General features: G+C 37.0%; 2 protein-coding genes and 1 pseudogene across 15 annotated transcripts in view; 2 read left to right on the forward strand and 1 right to left on the reverse strand.

Annotated features, from left to right (window-relative positions):
• Positions 1 to 20,076, reverse strand: part of SUSD1 (sushi domain containing 1) — a 396,750-nt gene that overhangs the window by 370,025 nt on the left and 6,649 nt on the right. The gene's annotated exons all lie outside the window — the stretch shown is intronic.
• On the forward strand, positions 6,867 to 7,720 carry LOC141503231 (putative ATP-dependent RNA helicase DDX59 pseudogene; annotated as a pseudogene).
• Positions 7,880 to 9,724, forward strand: LOC141499618 (F-actin-capping protein subunit alpha-1-like). Its single transcript, XM_074202290.1, has one exon. The coding sequence runs from the start codon at positions 7,880 to 7,882 to the stop codon at positions 8,738 to 8,740; it is 861 nt and encodes a 286-aa protein (XP_074058391.1). The 3' UTR covers positions 8,741 to 9,724.

Here is a 20,076-nt window from a genome sequence, read left to right on the forward strand (position 1 = left end):
CTTATATGTATCATAATTCCAGAGGAAAAATTATATTCTACTCAGAACCTGAGACTTTTCCTTCAAGAAATTTCTTCCAGCTCTCTTCCTGACTCCCCAAACCTATTATCCCTAAAGTGAAGCTTCACTATTAACTATTCATTTACTTACTATACCTTTTCTTCACATAGATCAAAGCCAAAACTGGGCTAGTTTCACAAATTTCAAAGCAATAGAGTACCAAAACTTAGATTTTACTGGATATGTCAGGACCAGACCTTACTTAATTCATTATTCCTAAAGTATTATTTTCTTTAAGTTCCTTTCAAAGAAGATGATGCAGATACTTCCAATATTTCACAAATCCAAGATTCCACTATGATCAGGACAATAGCATAAAGAGTTTTCAAATTAAGTTGCATGAGCTATTCTTGTAGTCCAACAAGCTGAGCTAATTAACTCAATTATATTTAATATATATTTGTGGCAAAGGATTAATTTCCCTTATGCATGAGTCTGGACATTGTGGGAATTTACAAGACTCCTAATTAGATTTAAAAAAAGGCGACACTGCAGATGATCAAGTCACACAAAATCTCAAGGTTACCCAAACTTCTCATCTTGTAGATGAGGAAACCAAGGCCAAAAGAGGTAAAATCATCTCTATCCAAGGTCCCACATGAAGTCAGTGATACAGATAGAACTCAGACTAGAAAGGAAGCAAGATATAATGATGAGAGTCAGTCAGTCAACATACTCTCCAGGAGCTGGGCTAAGCACTAGTGATACAAAGAAAGACAAAAATAAACTCTCCCTCAAGAAGTTAATAATCTAATGGAGAGCTGGCCTGGAATGAGAAAGACATGAGTACTAGTTCTACCTCTAACACATATTGGATATGTAACATCAGGCAAGTAATTTAGTAGCTCAATCCTAGGCAATTCAGTAAAGACTAACAGTGGCAAAGCAGTAGTCAGAGAGGATCCCTACACTGGAAGTTCTTATACCAGTTAAATCAAAGGGTGGGGGGGGGGGAGAGAAAAAGGAGCAGAAAGAGGAAAAGGAAGAGAAGGAAGAGAAAAGGAGATTGTGCAGAAGAGGGTGAAAGCCTGAACTGACATAGGGATGTTTAACAAAAAAGATTTGGGGGAGTGTGCCAGTTTCTTACCATGTCTGTGAAAGGTTACTACATGAAAGAAGGTCTGCTTGCACCCAGAAAATGTAACCAAGGGTAGAATTTGAAAGTCTAGGATTAATATCAGGGAAACTTTACTACCAATTAGAATGATCAAAAAGTAATGGGCTGCCTGGGGACAAAATGAATTCCCCTTCCCTGGAGATTTTTCAATCCAATGGGGTCAACTGGTCAACAGGTATTAAGTGCCTCCGAGGGGCAGAAATATGGAGCAGTGCATAGGACCTGGAATCCTCTTTGTGAATTTAAATCCAACCTCAAACATTTCCTAACTCTGTGACCCTGGGTCATCGTTTGCCTCAGTTCCTCAGCTATAAAATAAACTGGAGAAAGAAATAGAAAACTATTCCAATAGCTCTTCTAAGAAAACCCTAAATGGGGTCATAGAGAATTGGACACAAATGAAAAATGACTCAACAACAAAACTGTGTCCTAGGCAACTGAGAAACAATAAGTAAAATGAAAAAGTCCCTACCCTCAAGGAAATTACCTACTATTGAAAATAAACAACACTTACCTAGAATATTAAATTTATACACAAAGTTATTGGAAAGGGGAAAAGAAGACATTACCTACCAGAGGAATCAGGATAGAATTCTTGGAGGAGGTTGCACTTGAACTAAACTCTGAAGGAAAGTAGAAATTTTTAGAGGCAGTCTATTCCAAGTATGCAGGACAGCCTCTGACAAGGCAGGGAAAGGAAAGCTGGAGCTATCCAAGGAACAGCAGAAGTCAGAGTGCTGAAGAAGTAGCCAAGTGTTATAACCTTAGAAATATCTTTAGTCCACAAAGTGAAGATCTCTAAATATCAAGTAGAAGAATTAGTATTTTATTCTAAAGCAAAAAGGCAAGGGTACAGTTTCATGATCGGGGGCAAGCCCACACCTAGGATTATCATTTGACTGTTATGGAAAGGATAGATTCCTGGATGCAGGAAGACTAATTAGAAAGTTATCGCAGTGAAAAAAATTAAGTAAGTGGGAAAAAATGCTTCAATTTTGGACCCAGAGTTCATTAGTTCTCTTTCCATAGGTGGACAGCGTTTTCATTATAAATCTATTGGAATTTTCATAGGTCACTGTATTGATCAGAAAAGCTAAATCTTTCATAGTTGATTGTTATATAATATTGTTGTACAATGTTTAAAAAAAAAAAAAAAGAAAGTTCTTGCAACGCTCCAGGTAAGAAGTAACAAACATCAGAATTAGTATAACTCAAAAGACAACAGGTCAGAGATATTATAAGATTAAATATGATTTGGACTAAATATTCTGTATATCTAGCGTTTCTATGTGAATGCATATGTGTTGTTTCTCCCATAGAACATAAACTCCCAGAAATGCAAATTAAAGCTTCTCTGAGGTACCACCTCACGCCTCTCAGACTAGCCAATATGACTAGAAAGGATAATGATCATTGTTGGAAGGGTTGTGGGAAATCTGGGACACTGTTACATGGTTGGTGGAGCTGTGAACTCATCCAACCTTTCTGGAGAGAAATTTGGAACTACACCCAAAGGGCAACAAAAATGAGCATACCCTTTGATCCAGCAATACCACTACTGGATCTATACCCTGAAGAGATGATGAAAAAGGGGAAAAACATCACTTATACAAAAATATTCATAGCAGCCCTGTTTGTGGTGGCAAAGAATTGGAAATCAAGTAAATGTCCTTCAATTAGGGGATGGCTTAGGAATGTGTATGTCATGGAACACTATTGTTCTATTAGAAACCAGGAGGGACAGGAATTCAGGGAAGCCTGGAGGGATTTGCATGAACTGATGCTGAGTGAGATGAGCAGAAGCAGAAAAACACTGTACACCCTAAACAATTAGGGACAATTTGGGGCTGTCTGCAATGGAGAATACCATCTGTATCCAGAGAAACAACTGTGGAGTTTGAACAAAGACCAAGGACTATTACCTTAAATTTAGGGAAAAAAACTGATATCTTATTGTCTGATCTTGTTATCTTCTATACTTTTTGTTTCTTCCTTAAGGCTATTATTTCTCTCTCATCATACTCAATTTTGATCAATGTACAATGTGGAAACAAAGTAAAGACTGACAGATTGCTTTCTGTGGGGGGGTTGGGGGGAGGGAAGTAAGATGGGGAAATTGTAAAACTCAAATAAAATCTTTAATAAAAAAAAATTTTAAAAAAAGAACATAAGCTCCTGGAGGGCAAGGACTGTTTCATTTTTTTCCTACAGTTGTCCCTGAGGGCCCTCCCAATTCTGAGATACCATGGATCTGATTTGGGAATTCTATGAGAGTGGAAAGGTGAAGTTGCCCAGTGCTCTTTCTACTATGCCACACTGAGTCAAAAATCTGTTATTCTTTAACTTCTACACTCTGGAGCAACAATAAATAGTCTTTTAGTTGTTTAAGAACAATTACATCAGAATAGACTTTCCCAGATCTCTCAATCATACCACATAATTTGGTCAGTTTCCCTTTAAGTGGATAGAGAGATCATCCTTAGGTTTTAGTGTGTTAAAGGAATTAAGATTTGAATCACTGGATTAGCTTCCTTGCAGCCAAGGAATTAAAAATTCAGCCTATAGGAAGTTAGTAATCTAGGGGTTTAGCAGAACTCTTATTATATGAAACACTTTTCTGACCCTGTGATGCTGTTGATAGGGTGACTATGGACATAGAAGGCAAGTAGTGTTTTATTTCAATTAACAAAAAATTAAATCCTTTTAAGCAAATTTCTTTTAATTTCAATTTCTATAAGTAATGTGTTACTTTACAATCTTGAGCCTCAATCACTAATTGGACTAAATGTTTAAAATGCCTGTTAGGGAGTGAAAAACTATAACCAAGACTTGTATTTTTTTTTTTGGTTCTTGGTAACAGTTTTAGGAAAGTTGGATCATCATTAAATAGAAGAGAAGAACCTAGCCATAATAGATCTAAAACTAAATTGTAAAGCAACAGTCATCAAAACCATCTATACTGTCTAAGAAATAAAGAGAAATGGATCAGTGGAATAGATTAGATACAAAAGAAACAGTAATAAATGACTTTAGCAATCTACTTTTGGCTTTAGTTTCTAGGATAAGAACTCACTATTTGACAAAAACTGCTGGGGAAAACAGGAAAATAGTATGGAAAAACTAGACAAAGACCCACATCTCACATCTTATACCAAGATAAAGTCAAAATGAGTTACAGGATCTAGATATAAAAGGTGATACCATAGAACAAGGAATATCCATCAGATCTATGGAAAGAGAAGGAATTTATGACCAAACAAGAGATAGAGAACATTCTAAAATATAAAATGAATAATTTTTATTATATTAAATTTAAAAGGTTTTGCACAAATAAAATCAATGCAACCAAGATTAGAAGGAGTGCAGAAAGCTTGGAAACAATTTTCACAGCTAGCGTTTCTGACAAAGGACTCATTTCTAAAATGGAGAACTGACTCAAATTTATAAGAATACAAGTCATTCTCCAATTGATAAATGGTCAAAGGATATGAACAGTTATCAGATGAAGAAATTAAAACTATCTATAGTCATATGAGAAAATGTTCCAAATCAATATTGATTAGAGAAATGCAAATGAAAACAATTCTGCAGTACCAGTTCACTCCTGTCAGATTTTTTTTAACAAAGATTTTATTTATTTTGAGTTTTGCAATTTTTCCCCTGATCTTACTTCCCTCCCCCCCACCCCCCACAGAAGGCAATTTGTCAGTCTTTACATTGCTTCCATGGTATATCTTGATCCAAATTGCATGTGATGAGAGAGAAGTCATATCCTTAAGGAAGAAACATAAAGTATAAGAGATAGCAAGATCAGACAATAAGATATCAGATTTTTTCTTAAATTAAAGGTAATAGTCCTTGGTCTTTGTTCAAACTCCACAGTTCTTTCTGTGGATACAGATGGTATTCTCCATTGCAGACAGCCCCAAATTGTCCCTGATTGTTGCACTGATGGAATGAGTGAGTCCATCAAGGTTGATCATCGCCCTCATGTTGCTGTTAGGATATACAGTGTTTTTCTGGTTCTGCTCATCTCACTCAGCATCATTTCATGCAAATCCCTCTAGGCTTCCCTGAATTCCTGTCCCTCCTGGTTTCTAATAGAACAATAGTGTTCCATGACATACATATACCACAGTTTGCTAAGCCATCCCCTAATTGAAGGATATTTACTTGATTTCCAATTCTTTGCCACCACAAACAGGGCTGCTATGAATATTTTTGTACAAGTGATGTTTTTCCCATTTTTCTTCATCTCTTCAGGGTATAGACCCAGTAGTGGTATTGCTGAATCAAAGGATATGCACATTTTTGTTGCCCTTTGGGTGTAGTTCCAAATTTCTCTCCAGAAAGACACACCTATCAGATTGACTAAGATGTAAAAAAAAAAAAAAAACAATCAGTGTCGGAGGGGATATAGGAAAACTGAGACACTAATGGTTGGTGGAGCTGTGAACTGATCCAGGCATTCTGGAAAGCAATTTGGAGCTATGTTCAAAGGACAATAAAACTGCACATAGCCTTTGATCCAGCAATGCCTCTACTAGGTCTATATTCCAAAGAGATCATAAAAAAAAGAGGAAAAGACACATACATACAAAAAATATTTATAGTTGCTCTTTTTGTAGTGGCAAAGAATTGGAAATTGAGTGGATGCCCAACAACTGGGGAATGGCTGAACAAATTATGGTATATGAATGCTATGGAGTACCAATGTTCTCTAAGAAATCATGAGTAGCCAGACTTTAGAAAATCCTAGAAGGACTTTCATGAACTAATGCTGAGTGAAGTGACCAGAATCAGGAGAGCATTGAACATATTAAAGGCACCATTATGAGATGGACCAACTATGATGAATTCATCAGCAGTTCAGTGATCAAAGGACAATCCTGAGAAATCTGTTTTGGAAAATGACATCCACATCCAGAAAAAAAAAACTAAAAAAGTCTGAATGCAGAGCAAAGCGTACTATGTTAACTGTTTTAAATTTTTGTGTCTTCTTTTCCTTCCACGTGGTTTTATTTCCCCTAGCTCTAATTCCACATTCACAACATGATCAGTATGAGAATATGTTAAACATGGGGCAGCTAGTGGATAGAGCACCAACCCTGGATAGGGAAAGTCACTTAACCCCACTGCCTTACAAAAACTAAAAAAAAAAAAAAAAAAATGAAAAATGAAAACATGTTAAACATGATTATATATGTACAATTTATACCAGATTGTATGCTGACATGGAGAGGACAAAGGAAAGGTAGGAAAAATATGGAACTAATAAGCTTACAAAGGAATGAATGTTGAAAATTACTTTTGCATGTAATTGGAAAAAGAAAAGCAAAAAATAAAACAAGAAGAAATTGTGGTTTTTGTGTGTGTACTGTACTTAAGGACAGGTATGAAGATATTTTTAAGAAAAACTAGAAGGCAGAGAAAGCCAAAAGTAAAATGAGCTAATTCAACTAAATTGAAATTAATTGAAATTCAATACTCATGGGTCAAAAATCAATAGGCTTTAGATAGGAAGCATAGTCTGACTTAGAGGTCTAGCTGAAGAATGTTTTAAATCTCCCTGAGATTAGGGCTACAGAGAAAGGCAATGGAATAGGAGAAACCATGAGAACTGAGCACCTTTATGGTAATAAGAAAACCTTGGATTGATTCTTCCCTGTAAAACTACTTTTCTTAAAAATGGGCTTTCAAACAGCAAGTTCTTGATATTTTGGAAAACACTCCTCTTGATCATCAGACCATTTTGGTTTCTGCCACAATTCCAGCAAGCATAGAATGTCTGGCAAGTCAACTTCTACATGATCCTGTGAGAATTATCATTGGAGAAAAAAATCTGCCTTGTCCCAATGTTCGCCAGATTATTTTGTGGGTAGAAGAACCTTCCAAAAAGAAAAAGTTATTTGAGATCTTAAATGATGAGAAACTCTTTAAGCCTCCAGTGCTAGTATTTGTGAATTGCAAACTAGGACCCGACCTTTTAAGTGATGCAGTTCATAAAATCACTGGGTTACAAAGCATATCTATGCATTCGGATAAGTCACAAGTAGAAAGAACAAGGATATTGCAGGGATTATTTCAAGGAGAATATGATGTCTTAGTAAGCAGTGGAGTCCTGGGACAAGGACTAGACTTGATCAATGTCAAATTGGTTGTCAATTTTGATATGCCTTCAAGTATGGATGAATATGTACATCAGGTTGGAAGAGCAGGAAGATTAGGTCACAATGGAACTGCAATTACTTCCATCAATAACAACACAAAAAAGCTTTTTGGGGATATTGTGAAGAGAGTCAAACCAACAGGATCCATTCGTCCTCCTCAGTTATTAAATTCCCCTTATCTCCATGAACAGAAGAAAAAAGAACAGCAAAGAGTTAACCAGGTGCAGAACACCCTAGTAACTGGTGATAATCTTATGGACATTATTAAGAAACATGATAAAAGTCATTCTCAGAAGTAACTAATTGTGCAACTTTGGATGATCTTGTCATGCAATATCAATGAACAGTCTGCAAATTACTATCATATAGTATCTGAATAAACAGAGCTTATTGTAAGGTGAGGATATTGGGATGTTGTTACTGTTGAATATGTCAAACTTGGACAGCAGAAGTTGTATGTGGCTTCTTTTCCTTCATATGATTGCTCACTAATACTGAATGAGATTGAAAATAAAGGACCTGGCAGCCCAAGATGGCCGACTTCGAGGATCGGGTGTTGGATGAGGAGAAGATATGGATAGCTGCTAAGTTCATAACTCATGCTCCCCCGGGAGAATTTAATGAAGTGTTTAATGATGTCCGGTTACTACTTAACAATGACAATCTTCTCAGGGAAGGGGCAGCTTATGCATTCGCCCAGTATAATATGGATCAGTTCACTCCAGTGAAAATAGAAGGATATGATGATCAGGTCTTAATTACAGAACATGGCGACCTGGGTAGTGGCAGGTTTTTAGATCCAAGAAATAAAGTTTCCTTTAAGTTTGATCACTTACGGAAAGAAGTGAGTGACCCCCAACCTGAGGACATAGATGGAGCTCTGAAGTCATGTAGGGAATCCTGTGACAGTGCATTAAGGGCCTATGTGAAAGATCATTATTCCAACAGCTTCTGTACTGTTTATGCTAAAATTATAGATGGGCAGAAGACTATTATTGCCTGTATTGAGAGCCACCAATTTCAGCCTAAAAACTTCTGGAATGGTCGTTGGAGATCAGAGTGGAAGTTGACCATCACCCCACCTACAGCTCAGGTGGTTGGAGTGCTAAAGATTCAGGGCCATTACTATGAAGATGGTAATGTTCAGTTGGTTAGTCACAAAGATGTACAGGATTCAGTAACTGTTACTGATGATGTACAAACTGCCAAGGAATTTATTAAAATCATAGAACATGCTGAAAATGAATATCAGACTGCGATTAGTGAGAATTATCAGACAATGTCAGACACCACATTCAAGGCCTTGCGCAGGCAGCTTCCAGTCACCCGAACCAAAATCGACTGGAACAAGATCCTCAGCTACAAGATTGGCAAAGAAATGCAAAATGCTTAAGTCTGGATGTGAAATTCTCTGATTGTAACATGCAAAAAAGAAGAAGAAAGGGGTAAAAACGATTCAAAGTTTGGTCTTATAAATAGGTGGTTTATAAACAAGTGTGATCTTTTGCTAGGGCTTTCAAAGTTAACAGTTTTTCTAGCCTCTTGGAATACTATTGAACCAATAGCGTTTGTCTTGATGTTTTTTTGTGTGGTCCCTACCATGTAACTTCCTATTGTGACTGTATCTACTTGTAGGATTTTTTTTATTCAATTATTTTTAACATTGAAAAAGAAAGAGAAAGAAATATGTCTTGGAATTTATGTACTGGTTAGAAAATTTCCTAGCCATGAAAGCCCTCTCACAAACAGGCAGGTAATGTTTCCAATACTCTCCCACCCTTATCCTTAATAGCCCTCTGCTCTGGTACACCAGTGGTTTTTACTGATCAACCAATAGCTAAAGATGCTATGCTGCAAGATAAATCTACAGACATCCTTTCTCTTCTGACTGCTGATTACCACTTCATGGCATACTGGTAGCTGTAGATTTTTAAATATTTGGAATGGGGTTTTTAAGGTCCCTTTGGTAGAAAAGGGTTTTCTGGAATTCCATAATGACCAGCTTCTCTGGGGAAAATTTGGGGGTTTTGTGTTGTTGTTTATTTTTTAATCCAAAGACTTGAACCACATCCCCTCCAAGTGAACTTGTTTGCTTTCTTCTTTTTTTTTTTCAAAAATTCCCTTCCCTCCAATAACTTGGTTGTTATAGGCATCTGCATTTTTAGAATATAGTTACCCCATTTATATATCTTTTTATATTCAAGAACTGCTGACACAGTCTGGATGTAGAAGAATAAACATTAAAACTTGAAAAATGCAGATGCCTAATGAATAATAGGCATATTGTGCTTTAATGCTTTGTGGCAGGTTTACTAGACTTTGTACTGTAAATGTATGAATCAGACAAGTGCATAAATCACAAATAAAAACAAAAAAAGATTTGAAAAAAAGAAAAGAAAAGAAAGGACCTGTTTTTGTCCTCTGTGCAGAATTATTTTGAGAAGATTAAAAATCTTTTTGCATCAAAAAAAAAAAACTACTTTTCCCCAAGAAATTCCTCTAAAAGTGACTCAGACAATAGACAGACTTTTACCAACAGAGAACTTGGGGAGTTACTGGAGTCATTAGAATGATAGCTAATGAACACTAATGCAAAATTTCTTTCAGCTATGAAGCTCCCTCAAAATACAGAGCTTACAGAATATTTGCTATTATAAAATTAGGTGAATACGTTAGATAGCTAACTAAGCAAATAGAGCCATCAGTACAAATTGGAGATGATGGGAAGAAGTGCTGTGCAGATTGCCACTTATATATGGGCAGGAAGTGACACTATTTTCTCCTAGAAGTAGTGTTGGATATGACTCTTGAATGGCATGGACAAGCAGATGATTTTTCATTGGTCTATAGAGGCATTATTAAAATTATATTGGTGAGTAGAATATTCCCAATAAAGCCATTTTGGGGTTAATATTCCTAGTGAAGTCCTCTCAGGGTTAAGTAACATTAAGAAAACCAAACCATTACTCTTAGAAGAAAGACTGCATTCCAAATGAGACTTGTAACACCACTTGTTTTATCGATAAAGATATTTTTACTAACTGTTCTAACTATACTAACAGTAGACTATTCCTAGAAAGACCTTGCATTCCAAGACAAGTTCATAACTTTGTGATGAACTTATTTTTATTAGACTTAGACATTACTTCAATAAGATAGTTATAATCCTGAAGGTTATTCTTACCATCTGGATAGTAGGTAATATTTTACAAAAACTTTTCTCTCTTTTCTTTGTTTCTGGGGTAGATTTGTGCAAGTAAAATGTAGCTGAAGACTAATGAGTCAACAGGGGATAGGAGGAGGAGATTGCATTAGGTCATATAATCTTGCTTGACTGTCATTTCAGGGCAGCTCCTTGATCTTTACTACCTTTGTGAGACTTGGAGTGTGCCCTTCTTTTGAGAAAAGCAGATAAAAACATTCTTTTACTCAGACCAGTCCCTGAAGATTTTGTTTAGTGTATTTTTGTCACACACATTGGGACATCAAAGACCATGGATTTAAAGGTTTCTCTGCTCCACTCAAACTTGGAATATCCCCTGATTATTCTGAACCATCCATGACATACTAACTAGACCTGAGGGGCTGTTGAGCTGAGTTCACTCAGGGGAAAGCTTGGTCTGTTCTAAACACCTAGGCTACTCTTGTACCTCAACTTATCTCTGGGGATTCTCTGATTTTAGTCAGACGTTCTGAATGAAGGACCCCTTAAATCCATGATTTTGGATGCTTCAATACAATTTTAATAAAACCTCTGTAGAGTGATAGTTAATCATCTCCTTTTCGAGAGGAAGAACACTCTTGCTCAAGCAGGGATAGATGAAATATCGTATTGCTCCAAGGCTAATGAAAGTAAGTGCATCGTGGGCATGGATATTGGCTATTCCTGGGAGTTACTGACTGTGTCCATGCCTGGAAAGTTCTCCTCCCGCATCTCTGTCACCTTCCTTCCCTGATACCCTTTAAATATCAGCTAAAGTCTCACCTCCTTAATTTTCCAGACCTCCCTAATTTTAGTAACCTTCTTCTAAGACTTTAGCTTAGTCATTTTTCAGTCATATCCAATTCTTTATGATCCTTTTTTGGAGCTTTCTTGGGAAAGATACTGGAGTGGTTTGTCATTTCCTTCTTCAGATCATGTTCCAGATGATGAAACTGAGGCAAATGGAATTAAATGACTTATCCAGGGTCATACAGCTAGTATCTAAGGCTAGATTTGAATTCATGTCATGTGTCAGGCCCAGTAAGGCCTAGCACTCTATCCACTGTACACCAGTTTATCTTGGGCTGAGTTGCCTTTTCCTTTGTATGTAGTTATTTGCCTGTTGTCTCCTCCATTAATCTGTAGGTTTCTCAAGAGCAGGAACTGAATTTGTTTCTTTGTATCTCTGGCAATTAGCAATTCTAAAAATCAGTTTCTGAATTAGACCCTAGTTGTTATGAAACCATCTCCTTTCATTCAGATTTGCTATTTATGCATAGAGAGATGCTGGGTACTCTCTCTACAAGATGAATAGGATTCAATTATTAAGAGGAAGTGGTGTATTCAACCTTTTGCTTATTTGGGTCTTTCAAGTATTGGTGGCCTGCATGAACAAACTGTGGCTTTGCCAAACCTCCAGGCATGGCCCCAATATTTTGCATGTCCAGGTAAACCTCAAATACAAGGACTCAGTTCTTGAGGAAAACTGTTTTGTCTGATAGCTCCACACAACTGAAACTGATTCATCCTATAGTGGGGATAACCTCAGGTCTAGGGCTTCTGACAAGTCATCCTTGTGGGTTGAACTATGAGCTGCCTAGCTGGCATTTAAGGGACAAGACAGAGATTTGAGATACTCAAGATTTTTGTTTACCCTGATTTATAGGAGATAGGGTCTGATTAAATAATAGAAGATCTGAAGGAACTTGGCCTGGACAATTAAAGATTCATCTCTTTAGGGTAAGGACCAGTAAACGACTTTTGCTACTTCTCACCACATATAGTTGTTTTTAGGGAATCTTAATGTTTTATTAATTGAGAGATAAATTCTGCTGAATTGATTAATCAAATTGCTATCCTAATGAAAATGGCAGAAATTGAAGGTTGGGTTCATCATCAATCTGAACATGGGAGTCACGATGCCATAGTGCGGTGAGACAACACCATTTTACTTAGAACAATGCAGTTACTTCTGCCCAATGATATCATGTTTTTTTGTGCCAATCAAAGATTCTGCCTTTGAAGGACCAGCATGGCATGATCCCACATAAATCTCACCTAGTGGTTGCCAAATATTCTCAGAATAAATGTCATTATTGGAAAAGACACTTATTCAAGATATAGCATTACATATTCAGTTAACTTACCACCATGACAATAACCCTGACTATCCATTAGAACATATTCTTCTTCCTCATAAGGCAGATCCATAGATTTCCTTATACTACTCACTCTGATCAAGGGCTTCCATTTTACTGTTCTGTATATCCAAGATTGGACCTACCACTATTATATCAACTGGATTTCCCCATGTCCCATACTATTCTCAGGCTGCTGGCATTGTTGAACAATGACCAAGACTTTTAAAACAATAGCTTCCTTATCCCATCCCTGATTATTAGGCCTGGATGTCCTCTCTTCCCAGACTCCTGATTGGTACTGAGTACAAAAAAAAAAAGGGAGGTTTATCTGTGAAAAAAATAGTGTATATAAACATAAGAAGCAAGCAAAGAAAGTAGACTAGTGTTTGATAAATCCAAAGACCCCATTTAGAGGGGGGTAGGTCATTATTTGACAAAAACTGCTGGTCAGCAGATCTGGCAAAATTAAGTTTGGATCAACACTTCATACCATATACCAAAATAAGTTCCAAATAGATATATGATTTAGATATAAAATGTTACATCATAAATAAATTAGAGGAGCAAGGAAGACATTATCTTTGAGCTCTATGGAGAGGGGAAGAGTTTGTGACTAAACAAATGATTGAGAGGATTACACATGACAAAAATGAAAATTTCAAATATATTAATTTTATATTATATTAACTTTAAAACTTTTTGCAGATCATAGGCAGGGCCAAGATGGTGGAGAGAAAACAGGCACAGTTCTAAAGTCTCCTGATCTCTTCCCCATCTATCACATGAAACAAACCTCTTAAAAGAAATCTGAACCAGGAAACCCAGAAAGAAAAGCCAGGAGAGGAAAATCTACCTCAGGATTTGTCTCCTGCAGCAGCCTTGGCTGAGTACCAGCAGGTGAGTCTGAGCTCCCAGGGAAGATCAGCCAGACCAACAGCTGAATCGGAACCGGGAGTCTGTTGGTGCTGTCCCCCTGGAGCTTGGGGAAGGGGCTGTGGGGAGAGGTCTGGTGCAGGACAGCTGCGGACACCATCCCTGGGCTCCTCAGGTCTGAGAAACTCTGAGCCCAGGCCTCCATTGCACTGAGGTCTCCTCCCAAACAAATGCAAATTATTTCTGCCTCAGTCCCAGGTGTGTGAGCAAAAGAACCAGCCCAGCTGAGAAATCACCTCAGGCCAGGGTAAAGCCCACCATTGATTGAAGGCAAAAGAATTCAATAGCTCCAATTCCCTCCCTCAAGCAAAGGAAGAAGGCCTCACAACCAAGGTCACAGACACCCCAGAGAGGGCAACCAGCTCCTCCTACTGGCCAGCCAGAGAAACTGCACTCAGTAAAGCCTTTAGCGATTCCTAAGCCCAGGTGAACCAGCCCCACCCAACTCAAGGTCTTAGCATAATGAAGAAGGGTCAGTGGAAAGGTGGATCCATAGAAAAATTCCTGGAAGGGAAAGACCCCAACCCAGAGAGACCTGGAACCTCTGAGGAGAATACAATCTGGTCTCCAGCACAGAAAGACTTCCTTGAAGAAATAAGGAAGGAGTTTAAAAATCAACTGGAAAACTTGGGGGAGACAATTAATACCTTGCAAAATGAGAATAATTCTCTCAGATCCTCAAATGAGCAAATGCAAAAAGAAATTAATTCTCTCAAAACCTCGGTCAAATGGAAAGCTCTTTCAAAAGTAGAATCGACCAATTGGAAAAGGTTAATGAAGAAAACTCCTCCCCCCAAAAAATAATGGAGTCTACAGAAACTAATTACTCCACGAGACAGCAAGAGTCAGTCAGTTAAACAAAATCAAAAAATAGAAAAAATAGTAGTAAATGTGAGATACCTCATCAACAAAACCACTGACCTCCAGAATTGATCAAGGAGGGGAAACCTGAAAATTATAGGACTTCCTGAAAACATTGAAGAGAAAAAAAGCCTGGACTTAATATTACAGGATCTAGTGATGGAAAACTGCCCTGACATCATGGAATCGGAGGGCAAAGTAGTTATTGAAAGAGTACATCGATCCCCACCAGAAAAAGATCCTAAAAGGAAAACACCAAGGAATGTTGTGGCCAAACTTCAGAACTATCAGATAAAAGAGAAAATCCTGCAAGCAGCCAGAAAGAAACAATTTAAATATGAAGGAGCCGCAGGAGCTGGCTGCATCAACTTTAAGGGATCAAAGGGCCTGGAACGAGATATTTCGAAGAGCACAGGAGCTTGGAATGCAGCCAAGAATCTACTTTCCTGCAAAGCTGAGCCTTCTCTTCCAGGGAAAAAGATGGACATTTAATGAAATGGAATAATTCCAAAAATTTCTGATGAAAAGACCAGAGCTAAACAGAAAATTTGGATATCAAACAGGAGGTTCAAGAGACACATGAAAAGGTAAAAAAAAAGGGGGGGGGGCAGTAAAAGGAAAAAAATGCAATCCAGCAAGTTGAAACTGGCTATATCCCAGCATGGGGTGGGGGGGTTAGAGACTCTCATAAATCCTGAGAATCCTGAGAAATGTAACTCTAACAGAGAGAATATACATAGCCAGAAATGCTGGACATCCATGACCTATCCATGAGACTGATATCTAATGGGATGTAACTGGCTTTAACTCCACCAGGGAGAAAGACTCTAATAACTCTCAGGAATTTGGACTCTATTCAACAGAATATACTGAACTAGAAGGGACAGACACTCAATTTTCTATAACTTAGACAGAATGATCTAAAAAAAATACACTACCTGCCAAAAAAGGGGGACAGGAAAGAGACGGGAGGAGGGAGGGGATTGAATGGCACAAATCTCATTACACTAAGAGGTACAAAAAACCTATGGTAATAGAGGGGAAGAAGGGAGTAGAAGAGAAACACCTGAATCTTCTTCTCATCGGACTTGGCTTAAAGTCAACCTAAACATACTCAGTTAACTTATAAAACATCTAATATTTCAAGAAGGAAAAGGGGAAAAGGGGAGGGGGGACAGAGAAAGGGAAGGGGAGTGGAGGAAATAAGGGGAAATAACAAAAGGAAGGGAAGGGAACAGGGAAAGGGGAAAGAAAGGGGAGGGAGTGATATAGGAGGGCAAACACACTGAAGGGGGTGGTATTCAAAAACAAAATACTGGGGAATATGGATAAAAGGGGGGGAAAGGGGGAAAAATACAAACAGAGGGAAGATAGCACAGAGGGCAATAAAGAATTAGTAATCATAACCTTAAATGTGAATGGGATGAACTCTCCCTTAAAACGTAAGCAAATAGCAGAGTGGATTAAAAACCAGAATCCTACAATATGGTGCTTACAAGAAACTCATTTGAAGCAGAGAGATACATATAGAGTAAAGGTAAAAGACTGGAGCAAAATATATTTTGCTTCAGCTGAAGTAAAAAAAGCAGGGGTAGCAATCCTTATCTCAGACAAAGCAGCAGCAAAAAATAGATAGCATTTAAAGAGATAAGGAAGGAAACTTTATCCTCCTAAAAGATACCATAGACAATAAAGTCATTTCAATATTGAATATATATGCACCCAGTGGGACAGCACCCAAATTCTTAGAGGAGAAGCTGAAAGAATTACAGGAAGACATAGACTGAAAAACTCTACTAGTAGGAGACCTCAACCTCCCGCTATCAGATCTAGATAAATCAAATCATAAAACAAACAAGAAAGAAATTAGGGAGGTAAATGGATTGTTAGAAAAATTAGATATGGTAGACTTATGGAGGAAACTGAATGGGGATAGGAAGGAATATACCTTTTTCTCTGCAGTACATGGAACTTATACAAAGATTGACCATGTACTAGGACATAAAAACCTAATGATCAACTGCAGAAAGGCAGAAATAGTGAATACATCTTTCTCAGATCACAATTCAATAAAAGTCATATGCAATACTGGGCCAAGGAGATATAGACCCAGAGCAAATTGGAAACTGAATAACCTCATCTTAAAAAATGAGTGGACCAAAAAACAAATTATAGAAAGAATTAACCATTTTATCCTAGATAATGATAATAATGAAACAACATACCAAAACCTATGGGATTCATTCAAAGAAACTCTCAAGGGATATATTATAGCTCTAAATGCTTATATGAATAAATTGGAGAAAGAGGAAATCAAGGAACTAAACATGCAACTAAAAAAATTAGAGAAAAACAAATCAAAAATCCCCAATCAAATACCAAATTAGAAATTTTAAAAATCAAAGGAGAAATTAATAAAATTGAAAGCAAAAAAACTATTGAATTAATAAATAAAACCAAAAGTTGGTATTATGAAAAAACCAATAAAATTGATAAACCTCTGGTCAATTTGATTTAAAAAAAGAAAGAAGAAAACCAAATTGCTAGTATTATAAATGAAAAAGGTGAACTCACCACCAATGAGGAGGAAATTAAAGTAATAATTCGAAATTATTTTGCCCAACTTTATGCCAATAAATTTGATAATCTAAGTGAAATGGATGAATATTTACAAAAATATGTTTCCCAGGTTAAATGAAGAAGAGATTAAATACCTGAACAACCCTATCTCAGAAAAAAGAAATTCAACAAGCCATTAGTGAACTCCCTAAAAAAAATCTCCAGGGCCTGATGGATTCACAAGTGAATTCTACCAAACATTTAAGGAACAATTGGTTCCAATCCTATATAAACTCTTTGGAAAAAAAGGGAAAGATGGAACTCTGCCTAACTCTTTCTATGAAACCAATATGGTACTGCTACCTAAACCAGGAAGAGTTAAAACAGAGAAAGAAAATTATAGACCTATCTCCTCAATGAATATAGATGCAAAAATCCTAAATAAAATCTTAGCAAAATGACCACAACAAGTCATCACTAGGATAATACATTATGATCAAGTAGGATTTATTCCAGGAATGCAGGGTTGGTTCAATATTAGGAAAACTCTTAGTATACTCAATTATATCAATAACAAACCTATCAGAAACCATATGATCATATCAATAGATGCTGAAAAAGCTTTTGACAAAATACAGCATCCATTCCTATTAAAAACACTACAGAGTGTAGGAATAAATGGACTGTTCCTTAAAATAATGAGCAGTATCTATCTGAAACCATCAACAAGCATTATACTCAATGGGGAGAAGCTAGAGGCATTCCCAATAAGATCAGGGGTGAAACAAGGGTGCCCATTATCACCACTACTATTCAATATTGTATTAGAAATGTTAGCATCAGCAATTAGAGAAGAAAAAGAAATTAAAGGAATTAGAATTGGGAAGGAAGAGACAAAACTCTCACTATTCGCAGATGACATGATGGTCTACCTAGAGAATCCCAAGAAATCATCTAAAAAACTACTGGAAACAATGAGCAATTTTAGCAAAGTTGCAGGTTATAAAATAAACCCCCATAAATCCTCAACTTTCCTATATATGACTAGCAAGAAACAGCAAGAAGAGCTAGAAAGAGAAATTCCATTCAAAGTAACCTCAGACAGTGTAAAATACTTGGGAGTCTATTTGCCAAGACAGACTCAGAATCTTTTTGAAAACAATTATAAAACACTTCTCACACAAATTAAATCAGATTTAAATAACTGGGCAAATATCAACTGCTCATGGATAGGTAGAGCTAATATAATAAAAATGACAATTCTACCAAAACTAACCTATCTGTTTAGTGCCCTACCAATCAAAATTCCAAAAAATTACTTTAACGAGCTAGAAAAAATTGTAAGTAAATTCATATGGAGAAATAAAAAGTCAAGAATTGCCAGGAGCTTAATGAAAAAAAAATGCAAACGAAGGTGGCTTAGCACTACCAGATCTAAAATTATATTATAAAGTATCAGTCATCAAAACTGTTTGGTATTGGCTAAGAAATAGAGTGGTGGACCAGTGGAATAGACTAGGTGTAAAAGCAGGAGAGGATTATAGTAATCTGCTGTTTGATAAACCCAAAGAGTCAGGCCACCAGGATAAAAACTCCCTCTTTGATAAAAACTGCTGGGATAATTGGAAGTTATTATGGAAGAAACTTAGATTAGACCAACACCTCACAGCCTTTACCAAGATAAGATCCAAATAGTTACAGGACATAGACATAAAAAACAATACTATAAGCAAATTAGAAGATCAAGGACTAGTCTACCTGTCAGATCTATGGAAAGGGGAACAGTTTATGCCTAAGGAAGAGTTGGAGAACATCACTAAAAACCAATTAGATGATTTTCATTACATTAAATTAAAAAGTTTTTGCACAGGTAAAACCAATGTAATCAAAATCAAAAGAAAAGTAGTAAATTGGGAAACAATCTTTACAACTAATGATTCTGACAAAGGACTCATTTCTAAAATATACAGAGACCTGAGTCATATTTTTAAAAGAAAAAGCCATTCCCCAATTGACAAATGGTCAAAGGATATGCAAAGGCAATTTACAGATGAGGAGATCAAAGCAATCCATAGCCATATGAAAAAATGCTCTAAATCATTGATTATTAGAGAAATGCAAATATAAGCTTCGTTGAGGTGCCACCTCACACCTCTCAGATTGGCCAGTATGACCAGGAAGGATAATGATCATTGTTGGAAGGGATGTGGGAAATCTGGGACACTATTACACTGTTGGTGGAGCTGTGAACTCATCCAACCCTTCTGGAGAGCTATTTGGAACTATGGCCAAAGGGCAACAAAAATGTGCATACCCTTTGATCCAGCAATACCACTACTGGGTCTGTACCCTGAAGAGATGAGGGAAAAGGGTAAAAACATTACTTGTACAAAAATATTTATAGCAGCCCTGTTTGTGGTGGCAAAGAATTGGAAATCCAGTAAATGTCCTTCAATTGGGGAATGGTTTAGCAAACTGTGGTATATGTATGTCATGGAATACTATTGTTCTATTAGAAACCAGGAGGGATGGGATTTCAGGGAAACCTGGAGGGATTTGCATGAACTGATGCTGAGTGAGATGAGCAGAACCAGAAAAACGCTGTACACCCTAACAGCAACATGGGAGTGATGTTCAACCTTGAAGGACTTGCTCATTCCATCAGTGCAACAATTGGGAACAATTTTTGGCTGTCTGCAAAGGAGAGTACCATCTGTATCCAGATAAGGAGCTGTGGAGTTTGAACAAAGTACAAGGACTATTCCCTTTAATTCGGAAAAAAAAAAAAAAAACCCAGATGTATTATGGTTTGATCTGGTTACCTCTGAGAATTCTGTTCTCTTTAAGGATATGATTTCTCTCTCATCACACCCAATTTGGATCGAGGTACAACATGGACGGAGTGCTATCTGTGGCGTTCGGGTGGGGGGAAGAAAGCAAGATTGAGGGAAAACTGTAAAACTCAAATAATATCTTTAATAAAAATTTAAAAAAACTTTTTGCACCTAAGAAATCCATAAGAGAAACAGGTAA

The sequence above is a fragment of the Macrotis lagotis genome, chromosome X (genome assembly GCF_037893015.1).
Source record: "Macrotis lagotis isolate mMagLag1 chromosome X, bilby.v1.9.chrom.fasta, whole genome shotgun sequence".
NCBI classification, from domain to species: Eukaryota; Metazoa; Chordata; class Mammalia; order Peramelemorphia; family Peramelidae; genus Macrotis; species Macrotis lagotis.

What these genes read in the sequence shown, in the direction of transcription:
- LOC141499618 (XM_074202290.1), top strand. Translation starts at nt 7,880, where the DNA reads ATGGCCGACTTCGAGGATCGGGTGTTGGATGAGGAGAAGATATGGATA.